The sequence below is a fragment of the Hippoglossus stenolepis genome, chromosome 3, assembly GCF_022539355.2.
Source record: "Hippoglossus stenolepis isolate QCI-W04-F060 chromosome 3, HSTE1.2, whole genome shotgun sequence".
NCBI lineage: Eukaryota > Metazoa > Chordata > Actinopteri > Pleuronectiformes > Pleuronectidae > Hippoglossus > Hippoglossus stenolepis.
In genome coordinates, this window is record NC_061485.1 from 7,275,793 (window position 1) to 7,299,682 (window position 23,890).

General features: G+C 42.0%; 2 protein-coding genes across 2 annotated transcripts in view; both read left to right on the forward strand.

Annotated features, from left to right (window-relative positions):
* Positions 1-23,648, forward strand: phc2b (polyhomeotic homolog 2b (Drosophila)). The gene is made up of 15 exons (XM_047339304.1): positions 1-23; positions 1,289-1,625; positions 3,763-3,924; positions 4,062-4,139; positions 4,626-4,787; positions 5,682-5,816; positions 6,112-6,406; positions 12,638-12,948; positions 13,545-13,938; positions 17,402-17,613; positions 18,370-18,499; positions 18,871-18,976; positions 19,067-19,181; positions 20,134-20,458; positions 20,586-23,648. The coding sequence occupies exons 1-15, from the start codon at positions 1-3 to the stop codon at positions 20,738-20,740; spliced, it is 2,940 nt and encodes a 979-aa protein (XP_047195260.1). The 3' UTR covers positions 20,741-23,648.
* Positions 22,646-23,890, forward strand: part of LOC118104643 (T-complex protein 11 X-linked protein 2) — a 10,035-nt gene continuing 8,790 nt past the window's right edge. Inside the window, 1 exon segment of the mRNA XM_047339305.1 lies at positions 22,646-22,684. Within this exon segment, the coding sequence (XP_047195261.1) occupies positions 22,646-22,684 (39 nt within the window).

Consider the following 23,890-nt stretch of genomic DNA (forward strand, 5'->3'; position numbering starts at 1 on the left):
ATGATTGACAAGAGCAAACGGATGTAGAAGTAGAGATGGCCTTTGTGATTAATGTTGTTTTATATAAACAAATTACTCTTTTGCTAAACAAATAGACTGGACTCTTAATTAGAGGATTTTGAGTAATCGTTAGGCCTATAATGTTTGGTCTGTTTTTGATATGGTTGTATTTGTAACAGCCTCTTTTGCCTTCGCATTGAGCTTTGATCAAATATGCATGTTCTCGTTTAGGTTAAAAGCTCCAGTGCTTGAGATACAGTTCAGTAATAATGTTTACTGCTGCTCTGCCGTTTTAAGCTGAATTTACTGGATATCATTAGATTCCCAAATTGCATTTTTGTGGGCTACTCTAACCGGCCTCGCTCTGCCTTGCCCCACTTTTTGTTTTTGAGAATGAAGTCAGACTCAAAGAGTAAAGTTTCTGAGTTAGTGTCTGTCATCTTAGGCTACTAGAGGAGTAGTTTATTACTGGCTCCTAAATTTAGATGTAGTTTCAGTTTTTGTCCTGTCATGCATTAAAACAACAGACTTCAGAGGAAGTAGTCGTTTCCCAGTTGAGGCTCAGGTCGAACTGCAGATTTGTGGAATGCCCCTCTTAACCTCGCTGTAGTGTTCACAGCTGTGTTCACATCTGCAGTCACATGGATTATACTGGGAATATAAGAGGTTTAAGTGTTGTGGCAAAGCTGGTTGAGGTGTCCGGGCAGACAGCACATCCATGAAGGTGTCAGGGCTGTCACCGAATTTCTGTAATTTAAGTTTGTTTAGTTTAGTTTTAGATTAAATGCATAAATATACCATGATAAATTATAGTAAAGAGCAGATTGTAAATAAAGGCTTTCAGTAATTACAATAAATATTTTTCTTTATTGATATTCCCAGAAACTGTATATTGAGCTGTTTTGCTCACTATGAGTTTAACCTTGCTTAATGTTTTGATGGAACTTAGTGCGGTGCATTTGGTTGAAGAACATTTTGGCAGGTCATATAACTGCTTATTAAAATTTGCTTAAGATGGAAAAATACTTGAAGGAACAAACTTATCTGTAGTCATGAATACATACATTTTCACTGCTCACATTTCATTAACTGATGTAATTAATTTCTTACTTGACATTTAATGTGTCACATTTTCCTTCAGTTGAGTGGTTCTTGAAATGTCGTGCACAGGGGAATTTTAGCTTCAGTTGTGTTGTGACTGAAAACAATTAATTAGGTTTGGTATAGAGAAGGAAAATAGTGTGTCCTTTTTCTCATTCCCCTCTGTCTCTCTCTCTCTCTCTTCCAGGCACAGGAGAGCCATTCAGAAGAGCCGGGGGTCAAAGGTGAGAAGAGCAGAGGGCACCATGGAGAGTGAGCCGGGGGCCCCTGCCTCCACGGCTAGCAACACCGGGACCGCTACTTCCTCCATCACCAGTTCCTCCACCACCACAGCTGCCAGCAGCAGTAGTAATACCTCCAACACTACTGCTACTACTTCTACCACTTCCGCCAGTAGTAGTATTAATAATAGCAACAGTATTAGTAACACTACCAGTAGTTCCAGTAGTAGTATGACAACAGGAAGACAGACAGTGCCTCAGATATCTGTGTACAGTGGGATACCTGACCGACAAACAGTGCAGGTGAGCTTGGCTTGAATAAAAATGTCTACAATTGGATATTGCATGTGTGTGTGTGTGTGTGTGTGTGTTTTATACAAACTCAGGCGGCATTCACATTGAGATGCACATAAAGAAGCACACTTTCCTCTGCTCTACTGCCCTCTGTTGGTGCACAAAAAACTTCCAATAGAAGTCTGTGCATTTCCTCATCAGAGCAGTTGATGAAATACGAGGCACTTCTCTCTCTGATCAATATACTGATGACGGCAGCTCAAACAAACCATCACAACACAGGATTTGTTCAAGTTGAAGGAAGGAATGCGTTCAATCCTTTAGTGCTCTTGACCCTTTGACCCTGGGATAAACCTCTGCAGAGGATTACTCTCCCTGAATAAGGTCCTCTCAACTTTTAGGGCTGATGCTTTGACAGCAGGGTTTTTGTATCATCTCACCCTCCTTTCCTTGTGCTCACCCTGCTGACAGTTAGAGGGCAAACCCTATTGACAGCAAAAAGCCTGCAGAGCTTAAGGGACTGCTGGTCATCTATGGTCAATGAGAGCTGAATGCATGTATGTGTTGCATCCCTGCTAATTGTACCCTCCTTCCAAGAGATGTGGGTCTGTATGGTCCACTGTCACCACAGACCACAGGTCAACATCCTTTCTGGTTGCTTGGCAACCAGGCAGAGGGCACTTCCAGAGGTGAAGGGTGAGGATTTATTCCCAGTGGTTTAGCTTTGTTAAACTTTGGTCAAAGAATTGTTGAGACTTTTGTTGCTGACTGTGATTGAGATTTTATGTGTGTTTGCAGCAAATACAAATTTTACACATTTTGAAACACTCCAATTGTGTTCATCTTGTCAGTCTCACACAATTACTGCAAATACACAGTGCACAATCTAATCCACAGTACAATCACAATGCATTCTGATTCAATACAGTGGTTTTCAACCATTTGTCAGTAGCTTGTTATGGTAGTGACATTAGTGCAGCAACAAATTCTGATTTTAATTATTAATTTATCTACTGATGTTTACAATTAATCATTAATTTAACTATAAATCATCAGGAAAATAATAACAAATATTAAACATAAATTCCCATTTTAAAGCTCTATGTGACAAAGGTGATGCTTAAAAGTGACCTATGTTTGTGGTGATCAATGAATTGATTGAATTGGCCAATTGTTAAATCTGTTTTGTGAAAATATATACAATAAATAAAAAACTTATGATTTATATTTTCCGAATTATCCCATAGAGTTATGTCTCATAATCAAACGCATGCAGTAATAAACTGGCCCCTCATCCTAACCCTGAGGAGGATACCCTTTTCACTTAATTGCAGCTGACAGGGTATCATGTCTCAGTCCTTAGTTAGGTTTTGCTTTTCCAAGTTTGGGCACATTCCCTTTAAATAAAAAAGCACCTTGCCTCAGAACCCTTTTTGTCTGTAGTTAAAAGCTGTATTTCTTACGAATGCCAGCTGACTGTCCCTCGCAGTAATTTAACTTCATGCTCTCTCTGCTTTGACATTTGTGGGGCCACCGGCAGATTTTATGATATTGTTGCATGTTTTATAGACTGCAGATACAACGTTATGATTTCACACAGTGTTGTACACAGCTGTGTTTGTGGGTAGTGGGAAATAGCTGGAAGCAGGCGTGTGATTTAGGAATGTAGGAAAGAGGTAACACACACACACACACACACACACAAATGTATACTTGTCACACAGTGTTTTAGATTCTGACGGCTGCATTGTTATTTCATGCAGGGCTCAGGAGGTGGAGAGGGTTGTCCACTAACCAGAAGGTCGGTGGTTCAATCCTCGCCTCGAGTCAGCATTCCAAAGTGTCATTAGGCAAGATACTGAACCCCAAATTGCCCCCGACGGCTTTACTGACAGTCTATGAATGGTGTGTGACAGAAAAAGCTCTGTATACAGAAGTATGTGTGAATGTGCTTTGAGTGGCCGATGAGACTGGAATAGCTGCTCTATGAATGCAGTTCATTTTCCTATTCATGCAGGATTTGGGACAGATGTTTGTGTATCAGTGTAGCTGAATGTCTGTCTTTTTTCGTTTTCTGTTTCTTGGCCCCCCTTTTTGTGCAGAGTGCATTACTCAAACATCTTTGTTTGTCTGTCTTCATATTCAGGTGTTTCAACAGGCGCCACACAGACAGCCCAGCACAGCAGCACAGTACCTGCAGCAGATGTACGCTGCCCAGCAGCAGCATCTGAGGCTGCAAACTGCTGCCCTCCAGCAACAGCACAGCCTCAGCACCGCTCAGCTCCAGAGCCTGGCCGCTTTACAGCAAGTCAGTAACTGACCGTGAACAAGTCATTTATGTTGGAGAGATAATCCTTAATGTTGTTGTTGACTTGGTGCAAGATATGTTTCAGGAATCGGTGTCTCACTCATTTACACCTATTTCCTGCTCTCATGTTGTAATAGGCCAGCATTGCAGCTGGACGGCAAAGCTCTTTACAGAACGGCACTTCATCTCAGCAAACAGGATCTACTCAGGCTACGGTAAGTGCACTTCTGAGTGTTGGGTCTGTCCTCTAAGAGCCTCTTAAGTTTAACTTATAGTTGTTCATTAGATTATCAAGAAACTAAGTTGATTTAGCACCAAGATACTTAAAGCAATATGGGCACCTGACTGCAGCAGCTCTGTGCATTGTGCTGTTTTGCTATTAAATTAAGTTGTGAAATGTTCTGGGTCCAATGAGTCCTTGAAATTTTGTGTATTTGACAAAAAGCACAGAACACCTTTTTGAAAATAGCAAAAATTGACATTCTATTGATATTCATACTTATAAAGACTCTTAGTGTTATTATAATAATTTGTGATGGTTGACTATTTTGTGTTGAGGTAATTGCTGAAAAGTCTTAGAAGTTCTTGAATTTGGTGTGAAAGAAAGTGTGGAAACCCTGGTACTGGTGTGATGATATACATATCTGTACATGTACAGAGGTGTGTACACTAATTATCCTGCTCATCTTCTCCCCCATTAGATCAACCTGACCACGTCCCCGGCGGCAGCTCAGCTGATCAGCCGGGCCCAGAGCATTAGTTCCACCCCCACCAGTATTTCCCAGCAGGCTGTTCTGCTGGGCAGCTCCTCCGGCCCCACACTCACGGCCAGCCAGGCACAGATGTACCTGCGAGCCCAGATGGTGAGACCTGGGGCGTAGCCACTGGCCCATTTACATAAGCGTCCATATATGCATAAACACACACACACACACATACCACTTGAATAAATAAGAATACTCCGGCTCAGATTAATTTCTCTGCAGAATAGGTGTGTGTTTTGGCATCGGCATGAATGTTATGCATGCATCTTCTGCCACAGTAATTGGTGCTTTATGTTCATCTTGCCACCAGAGTAGGTGGTCAGGATGATCTCTCCAGCCCCAGAGGGCTCATTACAAACATAGAGGAGAATTCCTTGAATATGTATGAATGCTCAGAAATCCCTTCTCGTGACCTACAGCCAAGGTCACATGTGTTACCTTGGCTGTAGGTTAAGATCCTGTTGTTTTTGAAGAATTGCTGAATGAATTCAAAGTCTTCACTTCACTCCACTGGTCTATTTTGGTGCAGCTGGTTGTCGGTAACTTGTTTGTTTCAATTTGCTGTAAATAATGCAGCTGCCAGTACAAACAGACTGTTCCTGCCTCCTCATTATAACCAAGTACACAGCATTATAGGATGTCTTTGATCATTGTGAAAGGCAGCAAAACACATTTGTCAGGTTAGATTGTCATAGCTTTTATTTATGGTGCAGGATTCCTGGGTTAAATTATTGCAGTAATTAATGTTAAATTAGAGATTTTCATTTATTTTCGTTTTTCCACACATTCACCATTTGATGTTCAAAACAGTGGAGGTATTTTATTACTTCAGTACATTCCGTTTAAAGACACTTTTTTCATAAAGAAATGTGTATTCATGTGCTGTGGCTTTTTAACCATTAATCTTAAACTATTGTAGATAAAAGAACAATCAAATCCATAAATCTTGTTTTGTTTTTTTCATTCAGTTCTCTTTTTGTCTTTTCCCTTCAGGCCCAGCAGAATAACCTGGTGCAGGTGGCCAGGAGCCTCAGCCGGGCCGTCCCTCTGTCCTCTCAGCTGATCTTCACCCCAACAGGCACCGTGACGGCTGTCCAGTCAGACGGCTCCTCACAGGCTTCCTCACAGGTATGGGATTTTTTTGTTCCTCTTTATTGTCACCAAAATTATAATTACTCTCTTAAATGTAGTGTTTATGTCCTCAACTGGAACCCGCTTGTAAATATAATCTTATATGCAGAGGTGAGCATCATAGTGGAGAATGTGAAATGGAAGTTTTAAATATTTTAACACATTTAACAGATCGAATGTATTGCACTATTGTAGTATTGTTTTTTTCTTTTAACACTATCATTATTCTGGAAGACTAATAAAATCTATTCCTTTAACCTAATATGAAAGTTGTATCCATGTTTCTACCCAGAATCAGGTCCAGAACCTCGCCATCCGTGGCCAGCAGGGGGCGGCCACGTCTTCCTCTCAGACTCAGACCATGCAGGCTCTCAGTCTGAAGCAGAGCCCTGTGCCCATCCAGCCCACCCCGCTCATCAAGAATCCTAACCAGGGCATGCAGGTCGCTGCAGGAGGGAGGACCAGCTCCTTAGACAGCTCCTCTGAGGGAGGGAAGAAGGGCGAGAGCGCAGCAGTCACAGAAGTCCGAGCCATTAACATGAGCCGCAGTGTTACGGCTGTTAGTGCTCAGCCTCTCATTGCCCCAGGTAAGAAAATCTTGTAATCCCATTACCTGAAAAGTTCAAATACTGGTAGAGTATGTACAATGGAGGCCTTGTAGCCATGAAGCAGATAACAATCACAGCTAAACCAAAAGGGCCCAGACCTCTGCAGAAAAATGGAACAGTTTTTAAGGAGTAAAAATAATAATAATAAATAGTACTGATATGGATATTAAAGTTGACACATTTGCTAGTTACAGCAGCCAAACTATGAAGATTTACTCCCTTTTATATCTTAAAAGATAGTAAAACAGACAAAACAAACAACATGAAGACATCTCTTTGGCCTGGAGGAAATTGCAATAGGCATTTTTCACTTTTCATTTCTAATTTTATAGCTCGGTCAAGTAACCCATAAAGACCTCCGGCGCCTGAATAAAAATGCACTCTACAACTTAAGCATTATTTTAAACAATCGCTCACAGATCTGACAGAATTGTCAACGGTGACAAAAACTCTCTGTCTCTAAAGCAGAAAGAGGCATGAAATGAAAAAACATTTGTTGGCTTAAACATTTGGATTTCATCATTAATTATTGCCGTTTCTTTTAACTTCATGAATATTTTTTACACACTCACACACCTAATTTGTCTGCGGTACGCCAATTCTATGAGTGTCCCAAATCAAAAAGAAACACTGATAGCTTGGTCAACTTCCTTAAAATTTGTTACACATTTATAAATCAGGTATTTCACAACATACTTTTGAAATCCTGAATATCGATAGGTTGATCAAACAAGCTGTAATCAATAGCTTGTCTCAAAATTCCCCATAAGCCAGCCCAGGTTCAGTACATCCCCTGTCAGTATTTGTCTGTGTCTCTGACGGATAGTCCACACTGGCTACACAGTAAATGATGGGTATGTTAAATTTAAACCAGCTGCCTTTTTAGAAGGTCCATGTTATTTCTGTACATACAACTACACTCAGTGTTCCATAGGAAGGTTTTTTTTGTGGGCAGATAGATTTAGCTGCCAGATTGTGTTCCAGCTGCTGCCTGCTTCTTCTTTTTTTACAACACATGTACATTTTAAACCTTTAAATAGACGTGAGGCTTCAAGCCACTGACGGATATACAGTAGAAACGTGCTCTCGTGTTTATAGTAAGCTCAGATGAGAAGACGTGTTTTTACTCTTTGCACTTTTAATAGCTTTCTCCTGGCCTGGGAGTGTGACATGTCGGGGCCTGCATCACAAACCCATTCATTCAGTAAAGGGGTGAAACCAGGCGTATTAAAGACAGTGTGTTGGGTTGCGTCTGAAACAGTGGGGCTGCTGAACTAGAAGCTGTGAAAGGCACAATGCCACGCAAGAGTCCCTCTAAACCACTTACTGTGTAATTGGAAGTTGGCAGCTGTTATTTTTTTCTCTTCCCTTGCAGTGTGAATTGTGTGGATATGCCAGCACTACAAGCTGATTAAGTCAAATTAAGTCCCGAGTGTCTGTAGGATAAGTCCCTTCAGATGCATTATCTCATCTTCCACAGGGTCCTGATAAGACACAAAATACTTTACAGTGTGGATGCTTCGTGAGCTTAAAATTATGAAGTATGAATGTACTGTATGTGGAGTGTACATGAGTGTAAACCTTATTTACACTGGAATACGCTGTTAATGCATGCCGCTGTTTTTGTTTGCCTATTCATATGCGTGTGTGCGTGCCTGTGTGTTTTTTGGAGCATGTGTCTGGAAAAGTGGCGGGGGTGGGGATTATCCGAATGTGTCGGTGCACAACTGCGTCTTGCTTTGTTGCAGTAATGGATTCACATAAAATGAAAGGGAGGATGGAAGCAGAAAGTCTGGCTGCACACTGAAAAAAATTAACATGAGTTGCCATAGCAGCAGCCCATGAGGGACAGGTGTGCACACGCGATGCTGGGGAGTTAATACACTGTGGATCAGGAAGAGCAGAAGCAACACGGCTGTCTGATGGATCCAACTTGACTGTGACTGGGTCATTATGCACTTTTACTGAAATCACCGAAAATGTGTCTCTGCAGGCCCATCACTGTCTATAGTAAATAAAACTGTGTCTTGTTCCAGCTAATGGAAGTCTGTTGTGGTTAGTGCTGGGTGATAAGTTCACACCCCGTCTCTAACCTTGGCTTTAATGACTGTAGATATAATTAGTAATCTAATTAATTAGTCTTTTAATGTTGTTACTTTTCAATGGTATTTATGTGCTTATTACTGCTGAAAAGAGCCTTTAGTGATTGTAGTAGTTTGTTATATTACTTTTGCTTTCTACCCTAAATTGGTTGTGTCAAGCTCAAATTGATTGGGTCAATTGTGGACTAAGACATTAAGAAGATCATCCTTTTTCAGTCCCACTATGGTATAACTTGCCGTGTAACAGCAGCAAAGGTAAAGTAATAAATAAGTAAGGATAGTTATAATGATGTGATGCGTAAAGATATAAGATGTGATACAGTAATTAAATTACTCCGACAGACTTGACATATTTTATTTTGCTAATTCTGTGCTTTTTCTTTTTCTCCAATGTCGTATTACTTCTTTGACTCAAGTTAAGTCTCTTCTTCTGCCTGAAGACATAATCAAACTGATAAACAGATTATATGCTGGTGAATAATTAAGGAGGCTCTTAACTTTTCATAACAAACCTTATATTAACCATATCAGTAAACAAAATATAACATCAAAACTAGTTAGTCAACTTCATCTTTTCTTTATTTGTGTTCAACGTGACTCAACAGAGACAAGTCTGGCCCGAGCTGAGACAGCAACAAAGAGGAGGTGTGATTAACGTGCTTGCTATTTTTGGTTGTCATCTCGCTATCCAATACACGACAGTTCATTTTGGAGCAATGTTTCTGTTAACAGTGAAGACTTCACAAACATTAAGAGTCTGTTGCTTTTCCTCCAATAATAGGAATTGGGCTGAATACCAACGTTTGGCCATCTGGCTTGTTGCAGTCGGTGTTTGATCACCTCCTCTTGGCAGAAACGAGCCACCTTACTATAAAAACCACAGCAGGGAACCCCCAAAAGTACCATGCTCACAGATTAAAGAGCAGGTCTGAACACGATGCCTGTGTCTTGGCAAAATTATGCAGCTTCTAGCAACGGCATCGGTTGCCAGTTTAACTTGAATATGTTGACAAAAAGAAAACCTGGAAAGACAAAACACCAAGTGCTGAAGTAACCCTTTAAGACAAAATGAAAACCCAGCCTTCAAATGTATGTACAACCTTTTCACCGAGCATATAATTGAACCTGTTTTGTCCTTGTCTGTAGTCTTTTGAAATATCCCCTCCTGTTATTTCATTTTATTCAAGGATTGAAAGGACCAGGATTGTGCAGAATACCAATGAAGTTCAACATTGGTTTTCTACCTGCTTTTATTTCTGTCTATTCTTCAGGCTCTGAACTTTTACTTCAGTTATTTGTAAAATAGGTTTTTATTTAGGAGGACCTGGCTGTTATGTTTCCATTATTCTGTCAGTGCAAGTCTCCTATTTGATTATGTATCTGATGAATTGTGTTGAAGTGAGGAGAGATGGCCTGAGGCTATTGTTTAAGGCTGGAATGTGCCTTTCTGAAATTAAGTCAAAGCAGCAGCCAGTGAGAACGTGGAACCTCAGGGATTTTCCAGGGCCTGGTGCTATGAACTCATTAGAAAGCGTATACTGTCCTCAACCTCAGAGCATTGCACAACTCTGCACCAATAGATATATATATATGCATGTTTAAGTGGGCTGGGAGGCCAAGCTGCAGATTGTATGATTGCATGTGTGTATATATATGTGTGTGGGTGTGGGGGCCCTGAGTCATTCCTGTCCTTAATCCCAAGACCTTGAGGGGGAAGAGCAGTTAAAATGAATTCCCCTGTCTTCCTCCTCCAAGACTTTTCTCTGTTCCTCATTAGGGGCTTGAGAAAGTTGTCAGGATTCATGGGATAGGCTTGTTGTATCCGGTGTGCACGGATTCAGAATTCCCCCGCATTTGCACAGACTGGAGCTGGGGAATGTAGAAACTGCCCAGTTCCTTTGTGGGCGCTGCAATTCAATTAGAAAACAAATATCGTTGTATTTTGACCCTTGACAGTTTGCCTTCGTTTGTTATTATAATTTTAGGGCCATATTTTCAACAAGATTATAATGATCTATTCAATAATTCTAGTCTTTTGTCTGTTCGTGGCTCGCATAGCTGGAGAACCGTTCATCTTATTGGCTCCTCACTTGACATGTGTATTGTTAAGACTTGCAGAGGTGACTGTGTTGGTCTGTTGGTCCAGACTGAAACATCTCAGCAACCATTGGATGAATTGTTAGCACATTTTTGACAAACATTCAAAATAGACAATCCCACTAGACTCCTCTCTACTTTGTTCTCACTGAAAATGGTGAACATGGTCAACATGAAATATTCAAACCTCATTTATGCTCAGCAGCCTCACAGAACTGTTGACATGATTTTGGACTCTTAGTCTCTGTCAGCACGCACAAGCCGACCAAACTTCATCGGATGATAAAGACCATGTAAAACAGTTAAAAGTTCTATTTGTCATCTCGGGCCATAACTGCTTATTTTCAGTGTTGATGAATTACAGAAAATTACTGAAGTATTAAATTACCAGAATTGTTGCTGATTATTTATTTAATTTATCAATCAACTAATTGTTTCAGCTATAGGCTCATCAAACTAACATTTCCAAAGTCAAGAATTTATGTGTATACCCACCCAGCTCTGAACACTGTAAATATTGTCTTCTGCGTACGCCATAGCTAACCCAATTTTCTGTTGGTGGGTTCCACTGTGTCTCGCCACGTGAAAAAGAAAACCGTTTTCAGCAGATCCTGGAGCGTTTAAGGGACTAATGACATGCAAACTCCGCTGGATTGAAACATCTACATTTTCCGCAGCAGGGCACAGACTGCGGTTAGTCTCTCGCAGGGAAACTTTGAAACCAGATGGAGCCTATCCCACACAAAACATCATGAAAAGAACAGGAGGAGGAGGAGGAGGGAGAGGATCATGGGGATTTCAGACAAATGCTGATGTACTTGGCAGTTTTCCATGCTTGGATTTATTGCAGAGGGGTTCATTAACATTACTAAACACACCTCCATGTTCATGCGGCTCATATAGCAGAAGCTACCGTATAGTTCTTCTCTGCAGGGGCCACTCATTTCTTGTTTGGATTTCAGTAACATGTCTGAGTCTGTTAGTTCTTATTGCCTCCTGGTACAGTCGTTGGAGAGGGAGGAAGCAGCAGACTGAGTGACTGGGACCCACTGACTCAACATTACCTCTATACAGACTGTGTCATAGACTGCTGGCTCCTCATGTTCGTTTCTGAGGCATTTCTAATGTTTGAGTAGCCTCGGGCTACTTCGCCAGAACACTCGCCCACTCACACATGCTCCCACAATGCAAGATTGATGTTCTGTGTCGTGGGCTCCAGGGCAGGTTATGAGCTCAGGATGTCTCTTTACCCACAACACCACTGACAGGTGATGACAGGCTGTTTTGTAACGATTTGTGAGTAATGTTCAGTCCAAAACTGTAACTGCCGCGACAATGCACCTTTCAACCAGCCCTCAATATTAGCTCCTGTCATCAGGAAGGTGAAGAGACGCCCACAAAACAGCAGACATCTCCATTTGTCATTAATTCTGAGCCTGTGACTCTGATAGACACTAGGTTCTCATGGTCTGTAGCAAGTCACAGTTCAATGCAGTAAAGATATTTCTAAACTACTTTACAGAAAACAATTATATGTGATCAAATTGCGTATCAACTTTTAAACATCAGGCCTGAAACGTTCCTTTCTTATTGATTAATCTGACAATTAGTATATGCCTTTCAACATTTGAAAACAATTTTCTGTGAACCCAGGGGGATGTCTTCAAGTTGTTTTGTCTGACCAACAGTCCAAAACCTTTTTTTTTTTAGAAAGCGGAACATATTCACGTTGTGAGAAGATAGGAAAGATGATGTTTGGCACAGTCATTACTATAATTATTCACGATTGACTTAGATTAACAAGATTACATAATAATCTGCCCTTAACCAACAGCATCTCTAGCTCTCTTTCTTGATTTATTTATTTGTTGATGCAATGCACTTATGGCAAGTGAGGCTTGAAGGCTTCAGTAATTTAGAATCAAGGAAACGCTTGTGTATGGTGGAGGCAGCAGTTCGGTGACTGAATAACTTCTATATATTGTAAGTGTCACAGTCTTTTTCGTTCCAGCGTACACCCAGATTCAGCCGCAGTCCCTGGTTCAGCAGCACAAGCAGCAGCAGCAGCAGCAGTTTGTCGTCCATCAGAGTCCAGGTTCCCAGAAGACGACGGGTCAGCTGCTGCAGACGGCCTCCATTCAGCCGTCGCAGCACCCGGTCCCTGTGCTGCCCAAACCTGCTCCACACCAGCCCTCCATGCCCAGCCAGCAGGCGACCATCTTCCACTCCACCATCAGCCCCCACACCCTCCACTCCTCCCTCAGCCACGCCAAAGCTCAGCCCGTCCAGCTCACTGCCATCAACCTTCAAATACAGCCAACAGTGAGCACACTTGAAATATGATCTTTAAGGAAAAAGCTCTTGTAACTGTAGCTTAATCAAAAGCAAAATTATTTTGTTGATTAATTTGCTTTGTTTAAAACCTTCAAATTTTAATGCAGACTAATGAAAGTAAATTCTCTAAAACAGACATTTGTATATACAGCTGAGATTCAATCCGTCTCTCACAGTAATTTACCAAACATCATCCATTCTACTTGTTTCCACGCTTGCAAAATGGATGTGATTCATGGGTTTGTCCTCCATTTGTTTCTAATGATGCATGGCTCTGTGTTCTACTTCACATCCTGACTTTTTGTGTCGTTCCCAATCTTGAATTTAATATTTTTAAAGTGGTAACCAGAAAAACAAAAACTACTGTTCCAACAACACCCACAGTATCGATGTCAATTCCAAGACACACATGTGAATAAGGGATCTTCTGAATTCCTGCTGTAAAATTTTCCCACTGGTTTGATGTTTTCCAGACCTAATGGTTTTCAGTTTTTGAGTCACTAACATTAAAAGCACTTATGGCCCCTGATGTGTCTTTCTCACGTTTTTTCCCCTCTGGCTTTTTTTCCTAATGCCAATTGAAGGCTTCTCGGCTGCTTCAGGACAGTAAAGACAAGCCCACCTCACTGGTGGTCAGAGAGACGTGTCCGACCCCCTCCGCACAACAACCGCAGCACCAACCGCAGCACCAACAGCACCAACCGCAGCACCAACCGCAACTACAGCACCAACCGCACCAACCGCAACTACAGCACCAACCGCACCTACAGCAGCAACAACCACAACAACAACTGCAGCAGCAACAGCAGCAACAACAGCAACAACTGCAACAACAACTGCTGCAACAACAACTGCAGCAGCAACAACAACAACAACAACAACAACAACAGCAGCAACCTGCACCTTTACCATCACAACCTGCCAAGCCTGTAGAGCAGCCCAAGGTCGATACCGTTACACCAGCTGTTCAGCAACAAGGTAATGATTCAGCATGATTTTCTAAGCTGCCAAATGACTCCCTGTGGAACACCTAAATGTTTTGGTTAATAAACTCTTCAAATAATTAGCCACTGGGACAATAAGTCTGGTAGCAGTTTAAAAACTGCGTTAGCCACAACTTGTCACCTTGACATGGAATCTATAACGATATCGCTGCTCTCATGGATTTGGTCAACTCTTGAAATCTTCAGTGAATAGGAAAATCAATGCTGATGTTTATGAACTGGATTTAAGCACTTGTTGTTTTAACTTTTTTATACTGATAATGGAATAATTATGCATAAAGAGTTACTTCAAAATGTTAGTGGGCACTTTTTTGGCAAACACCAGACAATCTCCTGCTGCGTTTTTCATATGTAAAAGATGAACTCCAGAAAATGTCTGGAAAATTGGGACTGGACTGTGGACTTTGTCTTTTTATATTTTAGTTCTGAACTCCAAAACTGTCTTCTTCTTCTTCTTGTGCACATTTTGTCGGCCAGATGATTTGGATAAAATGGAAAAAAAAGTTCTTTATAAGACATTTGACTTCATCGTCATCAGTTTTGCACTTTAATACTAAGACTGCAAGAGGATGATCGTGCAGCAGCTAAAGTCCTCTCGCTGAGCACATACTGAGTACTTGTGTCTCGTAAACGTTGTCGAAGATCAGTCTCTATAGTGATATTTCTCTTAACTGGTTGAAAAAATAGTACTAATGCTGTGTTCCTTGTAAAATGAAACATTCTGTAAACCACAAATTGCTGTTTATGGGCAATGAGTTGGGTGTGATGTGTGGAACACTTCTCAGCAGCAGAGCAGGAAACTATTTTGGTAATCCACTGTCTGCAGGGGCTGATGACAGCAAATCTACAAAGTTTCTGTTGGTTTGTGTTTTTACTGTAGAAAAATGTGACGTTGAAAGAGTGAGCCTCTAGAGAAAAAGTTGGTTGGTTGAGTTGGTCAAACGTCAACTGCGCTGTATGCTAACAGACATTCAGAGAAACTGTCGCTTCTCTGTAAATTCAGATGTTTGCTCCGGGAGTGACAGCTGTCAGAATGGCTCCGTTCACACAAATTAGCGTGACCCACTGAGACACAAAATATATAATATATAAAAATATAAAAAACAGCTGCAGTAAACTTTGTGAACCAGAAGTTGTTTTGCCTGTTTCATTGATGTTTCCACCTCTGAAGTGTTGTTTATTAATGCAAAGTGTCCAGAACTTACTACACCTCTGGTGGCTGGCTGCAGTACATGTTGTACACCCCACCTCCCCCATGTTCGTGGGTGGGACATGGATCAGATAAAGATGTCAACATACACATCAAATACATTTTTCTCAAATATGGTTTCTGTCAATTTAGGTTGTTCTTAATCACACTGTTTGTTCATATGGTCATTTTTCCAGTAAGTTTGGCTTTAATTTGTTAAGGACTGAAACGTCATGATTGACAGCTAAGACTGACTTCTGATTGGTCGAGCGCCTGTCTTGGCGAGACCTCGATATAGCAACTCTTCACCACAATTGCTACTGCACAGTAGCGCCCACATCCTGGATATTTTGGCTTCATTTATGTCCACCGGGAGGAAGTGGAGATTCGTCGACAGTCCGTTGATGACGGCAATACACATAACAGAAGACTTGGTGGAAGTCATGTGGTATGTGTCAGGGAAAAAGCCATTAAATTTTGGTGCAGATCCAGGATTTTTTTTCACTTTCTTAAACATTGTGAGATCATTTTCATTGATTTCTCAGAGAATGATGTGTGAATCTTTAAGGGGAAATTTCGGAGACATATTTAGGGGATTATTATGGTCCGGATCTAAATGAAAATCCAGATCTAGTGGATTAAAATGTGGCTTTATGAAGGGACTATTGAGCCTTGGCTACTCTAGTTGTAATTGTCATAAAAATCTGGATGTTTGGACTCGGGCATAAAGAATATCAGAGACCCCCCTGTGTGGGCCCCAGATGTCTGTGCTACGCCCCTGCAGTAGTGTCTTAGTTGGTCTGGCTCTTTGATGAGTGGTCATAGGTGAACTGGTTCTAGTGGCTGGGACATTAAGATTGATGGTTGGAACATGTGGTCCTGCAGCAGCAGCCTGTGGAGGCTCCGAGCTGCTGTGGGAGGAAACAGGAGGCGGATCCCGGGTCCAAGCGGCGCTGCAGCGTGAAAACCCCCGATCAGACCCAAACAGCAGCAGGTCGCTGTGTGTGTGTCCGTGGGAGCGGTGGTACAGAGACCAGCTCAGAGCAACCCGCACGTGTTCACCGGCTGAACGCAGAGGAAGTTGATGGGGTAAGGAAACTGTTCTCACTCTGCGCTGCAGGCTCTTCAGAGGACAAAGCGTGGCGGCTGTTTACTTTCGCTTTGTGGTTGTTGTCGACATGTGACGACGGATCCATGATGCGTTCACGGACCGACAGTGGGTCACTCACACATGGACAATGTGTTGTTGTGGATATGGCCAATCTAGTGTCTGCGTGTTAAATAGTTGGCTCGCATGGTTTAACGTGACGTTTAGTTTAGTACCCGATGCTTCAATGTGTGAGTATAAGAAGACAAATCACTTCTTATACAATGAATTAACAACTTAGTTCCTCGTCAAAGGTTTCCAGACATTTTACCAGTTTAATTATTATGGTTGACTGTTAGAATCAAATTATAAAGGTGAGTTAACCAGCATGTAACTTTCTCCAGTGAATAGATCATCAAATCAAACAGGGATATTCTCCATCTCGTCCTATGTTCTGATATTACCTGTTTTTAATTTAGGATCACAAATAATAATATATTTAATGCATTTTTAATGATTAATCTGCTGATTGTTTCCTTGATTAATTGTATGATCTAAAATGTGCAAAACAATACCCTTAAAATGGTCATTACAGATTCCTGACTCCCCAGGTGATGATCTTTAAATGTCATGTTTTGCCCAACAAACAGTTTAAACCCCAAATTATAGTCCGGTTATGATCCTGTGAGGAAAACTGCCAATACTCACATTTGAAAAACTGAAATGATATGATGTTTGGATTTGTTTAGTGTTGAGCAATTAACCTAAAATGTATCAAAACTGACATTTATAATCTCTAAATGACTTAAATCGTTCATTAATCATAATTAAGGTAAAAGTTTGAAATAATGGTCATATGGATTTATCGTATTGTTTTGTTGTTCAAAGAATAACTGACAATTTATCAAAAGGCTGGTAATTACACTTTTTAATTAGTTATTGATTGATTGCCAACAAACAGTCTTTATGTCATAGTCACATATATAAACATCAAATGTTTGGATTTGTGACATCTGGCTTTTTGTTTTAAAAATGACAGAAATGATAAATTGTCTAATTATCCCTGATGTCATTTCAAACTGACCTCAGCCGTGACTGTTCTTCAGAAAGGACATGCTCTTGAATATTAACCGCACAGTGTTGTATTTGTGTCTCGGTCAGGAGGGGGCTCGACCAAGAAGCCGTCCGCTGCACCTGCGACTCCACCTCCAGCCATGACCTCAGGAAATGAGAGCGAGGCGCCCTGCGTGACGGGCAGCGCGCCGCACAACGGGGAGAACAAACCGCCCCAGGCCATCGTCAAGCCCCAGGTCCTCACACATGTCATCGAAGGCTTCGTCATCCAAGAAGGCGCCGAGCCGTTCCCAGTCTTGGTAAGTACCTGATCTCCGTTCTACCAGCAGGGAAACGTGAAAAACAACCTGAAGCCACCGCGTGTCTTCAGTGTACATGCCTGCAGGGAGCTGTCAGCAGGCAAACACGGGCCTGTTACCGCTGGTAGCTCGCAGCTTGTGTTTGATTCAGTCATTAATTATAGTCAGGTAAGAACTCTGAAGATGGATGACGGTGTTTGTATAATGAGCTTCATCACAGTCTCTCAGCTACTTTACCTTAAGGCATTGAAATCCTTCTTTATTCCTCGTCGTCTCCCTTGAATATGATGTTATTTTTTATACATTGTAACTGTAGAACTGTTGACTTTTGCGTCATCGCATCTTTTTAATAGCTAAAAAAACAACAAAGTTAAACTAAACATTTTGTTCAGGTGCAGCGTAATGTTTACTGTGAGTTCTAGACTTTGGGCTCACTGCCTCCTCCTGGACATTGCATGTAAATGCTCACTCTAAACATAAAGAGCCAAACAAACAGATATAATGTACTTTGTATTTAGCAGGAAAGATCATAGCATCTGTATTTTAAAGGAAGTTATAGGACCACTAAACAGAAGTTTGGTGGTTTGATCTCCGGCTCCTCCAGTCTGCATGTCAAAGTGTCCTTGGGAAAGATACTGGACCCTCGTGGAGCCCCTGATGTCTCTACCTGCAGTGTATGAATGAATGGTGTGTGGTAGGAAACGAGCTTGGAGTTTGTACCATTGTATTCACAGTTGTAAATATTTTCTACACCAGGTGGAGCGTCTGCCCATTCTCATCGACAGCCCAAAGAAGCTGGATCATCAGCTCTCCTCCGACCCCGACAAAACTCCAGTCAGCAACGCAGCGAACACCGACTCCGAGCCGGAGGACATGAACCAGCCAGGTGAGCCAAAGAGAATCCGACAAGTACACCGGTGTGTGTGTGCATATCAGTTTATGAGCGTGCTGAAGAAACTCGGCGTGCTCTGACCTTGACAATTTTATTTGCAGTACTTTTAAGGTTGATAAATGTTCAAAATTACACTGCATCGGCAGCCCACCCATCTGTTCTTAACTCAATGTAGTTAAATGCCTGGTGGTACAGAGTCGACAAAGATCATGAGCCTCTGAGATGAATGATGATGGTGCTGTACCCACTGCTCCTCTTTGTGTCTCAGTGTAATCTCATGCTTCTGCTTCTCTTCACCTAACTGCTGCGTGGCTCTTGTCTATTCATGTGTGTCTCATGGTTATATATCGTTTCCACCTCCACAGACAAAGAACCAGAGCCGAAGCTGACGTGTGAATACTGCGGCTGGGTCGACTTTGCCTACACCTTCAAGGCCTCGAAAAGATTCTGCTCCATGGTTTGTGCAAAGAGGCAAGTCACCCTTTTTTTATATTTTGCTATTATTTAAACAATCAGCTGCTCCTTCTGTAAATGAAAACTGTAATGAGTCTTTGTGAACAGGTACAATGTGGGCTGCACGAAGCGGATAGGCCTTTTCCGTCCAGAGAGGAGTAAACCAACCAACCGCTGGCGACGGAGATCTCAGGGTCGTTCCAGTGTAGAGGCCAAGAAGCAGGTACAGAAAAACACCATAACTATCACAGCTAAATATATAAACTTGACCTAATAATAACCAGAACCCTAAATATAACTTGCTGCCTTCAAAAAGAAGTTTGAAAACCGGAGGGACCCCATGTTTGGTCCTGACAAAGTTCGTATCCCATCTAAAGTCCCGACCAGGATCTATAACAACTGTGTGTACACACACACACACACACACACACACACACACACACTCAACTCACACTCACACACTCAGTCCTTCCGCGCTGTAAAACTTCCTCATCAACACTTTACCTCCATTACATACTGCCTCTCCTGCACATTTTGTACCCTGCACTTTTCACGCCTGGTGCCTTTTAATGAATTGAATCTTCATTTGTGCCGGTGCCTGATCATCTCCCTCTGGCTTTAAAGGGTCATTAAGTGCTTTACGATCCTTGTCAACCTTTATTGGCGACCATCAAAAACGGGAAACTGTCGGCTAAGATTTTCTGCCTCGTGCGCATGTTATTTAATATTTTTTTTAGCTCTTTGACGGTACATCTACTTCTATCAGCTCTTCCCTTACCCTTAAAATACCAAAGTCTGTAACATTACACTATTTATTGCTGGAAAATATTTATTTGGCTAAAGGACAATCTTTTCAAGCCAAAATATTTCGAGTTATATAATGTCTCAAGGGGTCGGTCTAGAATATCCAGTTTGGGGGGGGGCTTTTGTCTCACGTTTGGACCAATCGGTGAGTTTTATAAGCGCCAGACAAATGAATCATTGAGGCTTTGGTATCAGTCACTCCTATCAACTCCCTGCAGGTATATAGCAGTCATGTACAGTATAAATCTTACTTATTACCCTTTAATCTTTGCTGTGACTAACACTATGTCCCGGGAGTGTTTTACTGATGAGCCGTTAACTTTCTCTAAATGTAGAACCCTGAAGTCAAACCTGAATGTTTCCCTTTTCAGAAGCTGTCCCCGTCGCCGCAGCAGACACAGGGCGGCTCTGTGTCCTCGCCTCATCCCTCGCAACCCAGTCAGGAGGAGTCCAGCCCGTGCTCGGACATGTCCAGCTACGAGGAGCCAGCGTCTCCCCTGTCGGCAGCCAGCTCGGGACCCCTGGCTCCGACCCCGGCCCCGGCTCAGGTCCCCGTTCGCCGGCAGCAGAGCAGGGCCTCGGACCAGGAGGGCGGCGCTGGGAGAGATGCACCCTCACTCTGTCAGCGGTTCTTGCCCAACGACCCCACCAGGTGGAATGTGGAGGAAGTTTATGAGTTCATTTGTTCACTGCCAGGTCAGTTTTGCGGGAAGTGCATCCAAAAAGATTTACATTCAGAATCAATCACATGTGTATTTTTGCTTATGAATCCTGTTTGACTGTGATTGACACTCGTCTGTTTTTCTTCCTCCTCTTCACGCAGGTTGTCAGGAGATCGCGGACGAGTTTCGGTCTCAGGAGATCGATGGACAGGCCCTGCTCCTGTTAAAGGAAGACCACCTCATGAGCACCATGAACATTAAACTGGGGCCTGCACTCAAGATCTTTGCACGCATCAACATGCTTAAAGACTCGTAGCAGTAAAGTGTGTGTATTGATCTCAGTGCATCTTCTGTGTGTGTGTGTGTGTGTGTGTGTGTGTGTGTGTGAGGGAGTGTGTGTGTGTGTACCTTGGCACAGGGCAGAGGATGTGTCACTGTAGCACTGACGGCACAGAGCACTGACTGCACTGTGACCTTGCCTTCTCTCCACGACTGGATTTGTGCTCTTGATTCAGAATCTCACTCTAACTGGACCCGACTCCACAAACTGCTCATGTTTAACAACCATGTGACCGTTGAAACTGGAACCGATGGTGTTTTCACCACGAGCACTTCAACACCACATCTATTTACGATGCATTAATATCTCGGACCAAAACTAACCCTTCCTCGGGCACGTCTCCCCCCTCCCTCTGTGTTCTCAGCAAGATGTCGCCTGCATTTAAACACACTACCGGAAGCACAACAAAGAAACAGCCAAAAAAACACAGTTTAGCTGCAGCCACGGTGACAGTTGTGCCAAATTATACAGGGTGGATTCTTATATACATGAGTATATGAATATACTTGATGTGGCTGATATCTGATCCAGATACAGCTCAAGGCAGGGTTGGAAAATGGTTTCTGAAACACCTTTTATCTTATTTGTTGACATTCTCTTCATGTCCTGATATCCATCAACAAACGAAGTTCTCTTCAACAAAAAATAAATGACGTCACCCCTCACAGAATTATAAAAAACACAACCAATAATTCATTCAATGCCGAATGAAATGATCGGCTGCTGTACCTGTTTGCACTGCATGGCCCCGAGTCAAGTTGGCTAGTGAGTCTCAGAAAAGTCGACTTGTAGCAGCTGTCAGACAGTTTGCTTTGATGAGAGGTGGCTGATGGGAGGAGGTGGGATGTATCAGTTCCACATTTTCAAAGTGCCGCCTGCTCTTGTTAGTTTTTCCAGACGTACCAACCCTAGCTTTAATGCAAGTGCAAATGATGCTGAACACTTCCAACAGACTTCAGGTGGTGCGGCTCACACTGGGATCAGATTTCAGCCTGGTATATAAATGCCACCAGGAGATGAGGCTCGACATAGAACAAAGAACATTGAGGTTTATGGTCAGCACCCGAAACCCAGAGGGGCCGGGGGGGCCAGGTTGTTTGGGAGGAAAAAGCCAGTTGATGGATCACCCAACTAAACCTCTTCCTGTTATCTCAAGCTGCCCATTACAAAGCTTCAGATGACTCGTTCTGCTTTCACGTGCCTTGCTGTGCATTAGCGTTCTAAGATCCGATCCCAATGCAGGCGGAATTAAGATAAGAGAAGCACTTACTGATACCAGGAGTGGACGAAGGCAGCGGCTAACAGGTCTTTATCAAATGTCTTTAACCTGATAACACGTCTGAACACAGATCACATGATAAAAGCAGGTGTAAATAGGGCAGTTAAACCCAGTGGAGACAATAAGCCTGGAAGAACAAGAGGTGATGAAGTGTACGACAAACGGTTCAGTTGTGTGTGGGTTGGGTCACACTGCAACAGTCATTGATGAATTGCGGCATTAAGACGCAGGAGTGAAATCTGGATTTATCGTGATGTTATTAGACATGTTATTCGTACAGTTTTGTAAGAGTGCGAATGAGGGAGAAGACTCTGGGCCTGATCTACTAAAGGTTTGCGCGTGTAAAAACGTGTTGATTTCACCCGCAAAAAAACATCCAAGCTGATCTACTAACGCACTGAGGATTGCGTGCAGAATAACAGGCGCTGTCCATTTAGTCCGCACAGATGGCTCTGCAGTTATTGTGGTGAGGAGGAGACGGCAGGAAGAAGACGGAGAGAACAGGTTTTTTTCTGCTCGTGTTAGCATGTTTGGATTGACAGAAGCAAAATAAATCCCTCTCTTGCCAGGGCACTGATGGGCATCAACAGATGTGCGCTACAATGGCCCGAGTGTCGCGCCTGAGCGCTCGTGCCATATTGGTCAGAGGCATCTCTTCCACTGCCCCCTTCTGATGTCCTGCCATCTTCTCTTAATTTCATTGGTGGCTCTTTTTGTTTTACCCACAGCATTTACTTTCTCGCAGATACTCTCCCATGTCATTTCTTTGAGTTATATTAATATTTCTTTGCTGTAGCTCATTTAAATACTACTGCCTCTACCATGTTTGCACCTGTTATCATTTGCGCAATTATCTTTAGTAGATCACCAGCAAAACGCCCACAAACCAAACGTGCAATCTGTTACAATGCACACGCGACTTGGCACTCTTTATTTGGATCTTAGTAGGTCAGGCCCGCTGTTTGTTAGTTTGCTCATTCTGATTCAGTAGGTGCCCCTTTGCCTCTTTCTCAGCAGCACTCCCACTGTTCTGGAATATAAAGCTTGATGCAGAGAATCGATTCAAGCAGCTTCTTTTGTGACGATCGATTTTTCTCTCATGAGGAATTTGCAAGTTTTCTCCCGTAGAATTCAAAGTGCTTACAAATGTTTGTCATAGGACACTAAGTTATCTAAAAAAACTAATCGTTGTGCTGCGTCCTGCACATCCCTGCTTTTGGCACTTATTTTCTTTTTCATTTGCTTTACAGTTATGAGTCGCATCTGTGATTCAAACGAGTTTATTTGTACATAGCAGCTCAAGTGAGGAAAGAGACTGTAACTTAGTGTGAAACTGACATTTTTTTCTAAGTTATCCTTGTTATTTTAAAACAGAAATCTATTGGTGTTTTAATATTTTGAAATATGCAAATATATAAATATGGCCCCGGAGTTGTTTTTTAATGCTTTTATTTTCTTTTTCTAATGAGAATATGATCATATCTATTTGTGTTCTGTGGCTGTGATGGAAGGTCAACTTTTTTAGATAATGCTTTGTTTAATGCCCGTATTTATCAAGATGGTTTGTTACACAACATTTTGCAATTATAAATCATTTGCAGTACATTTCTGTCTTGGGAAATTTTTTGAGTGTGAATGTAGAAAAAAACAAATGTTTGGTTTTTCTTCTTTGCGGTTTTATAGTTGCTTATGTTGATCTACAGTTTATACAAACAAGGACAAATTATTATTATTCTAAAGTATAAGTCCCACACATCTAGGTAAACCAGAGTTTTCCGATTTGAGCCATCAAATCTTGAATGTTTTTATCATTGATCAGACAAAAAAAGTAGTTTGGAATACGTAAT

Excerpts from the sequence above, each read along its gene's own strand:
- phc2b (XM_047339304.1), top strand. The coding sequence starts at position 1 with ATGATTGACAAGAGCAAACGGAT. Across the intron at positions 4,140-4,625 it reads CAGGATCTACTCAGGCTACG|ATCAACCTGACCACGTCCCC; the intron begins GTAAGTGCACTT and ends CTCCCCCATTAG. Across the intron at positions 18,500-18,870 it reads GGAGGACATGAACCAGCCAG|ACAAAGAACCAGAGCCGAAG; the intron begins GTGAGCCAAAGA and ends CCACCTCCACAG.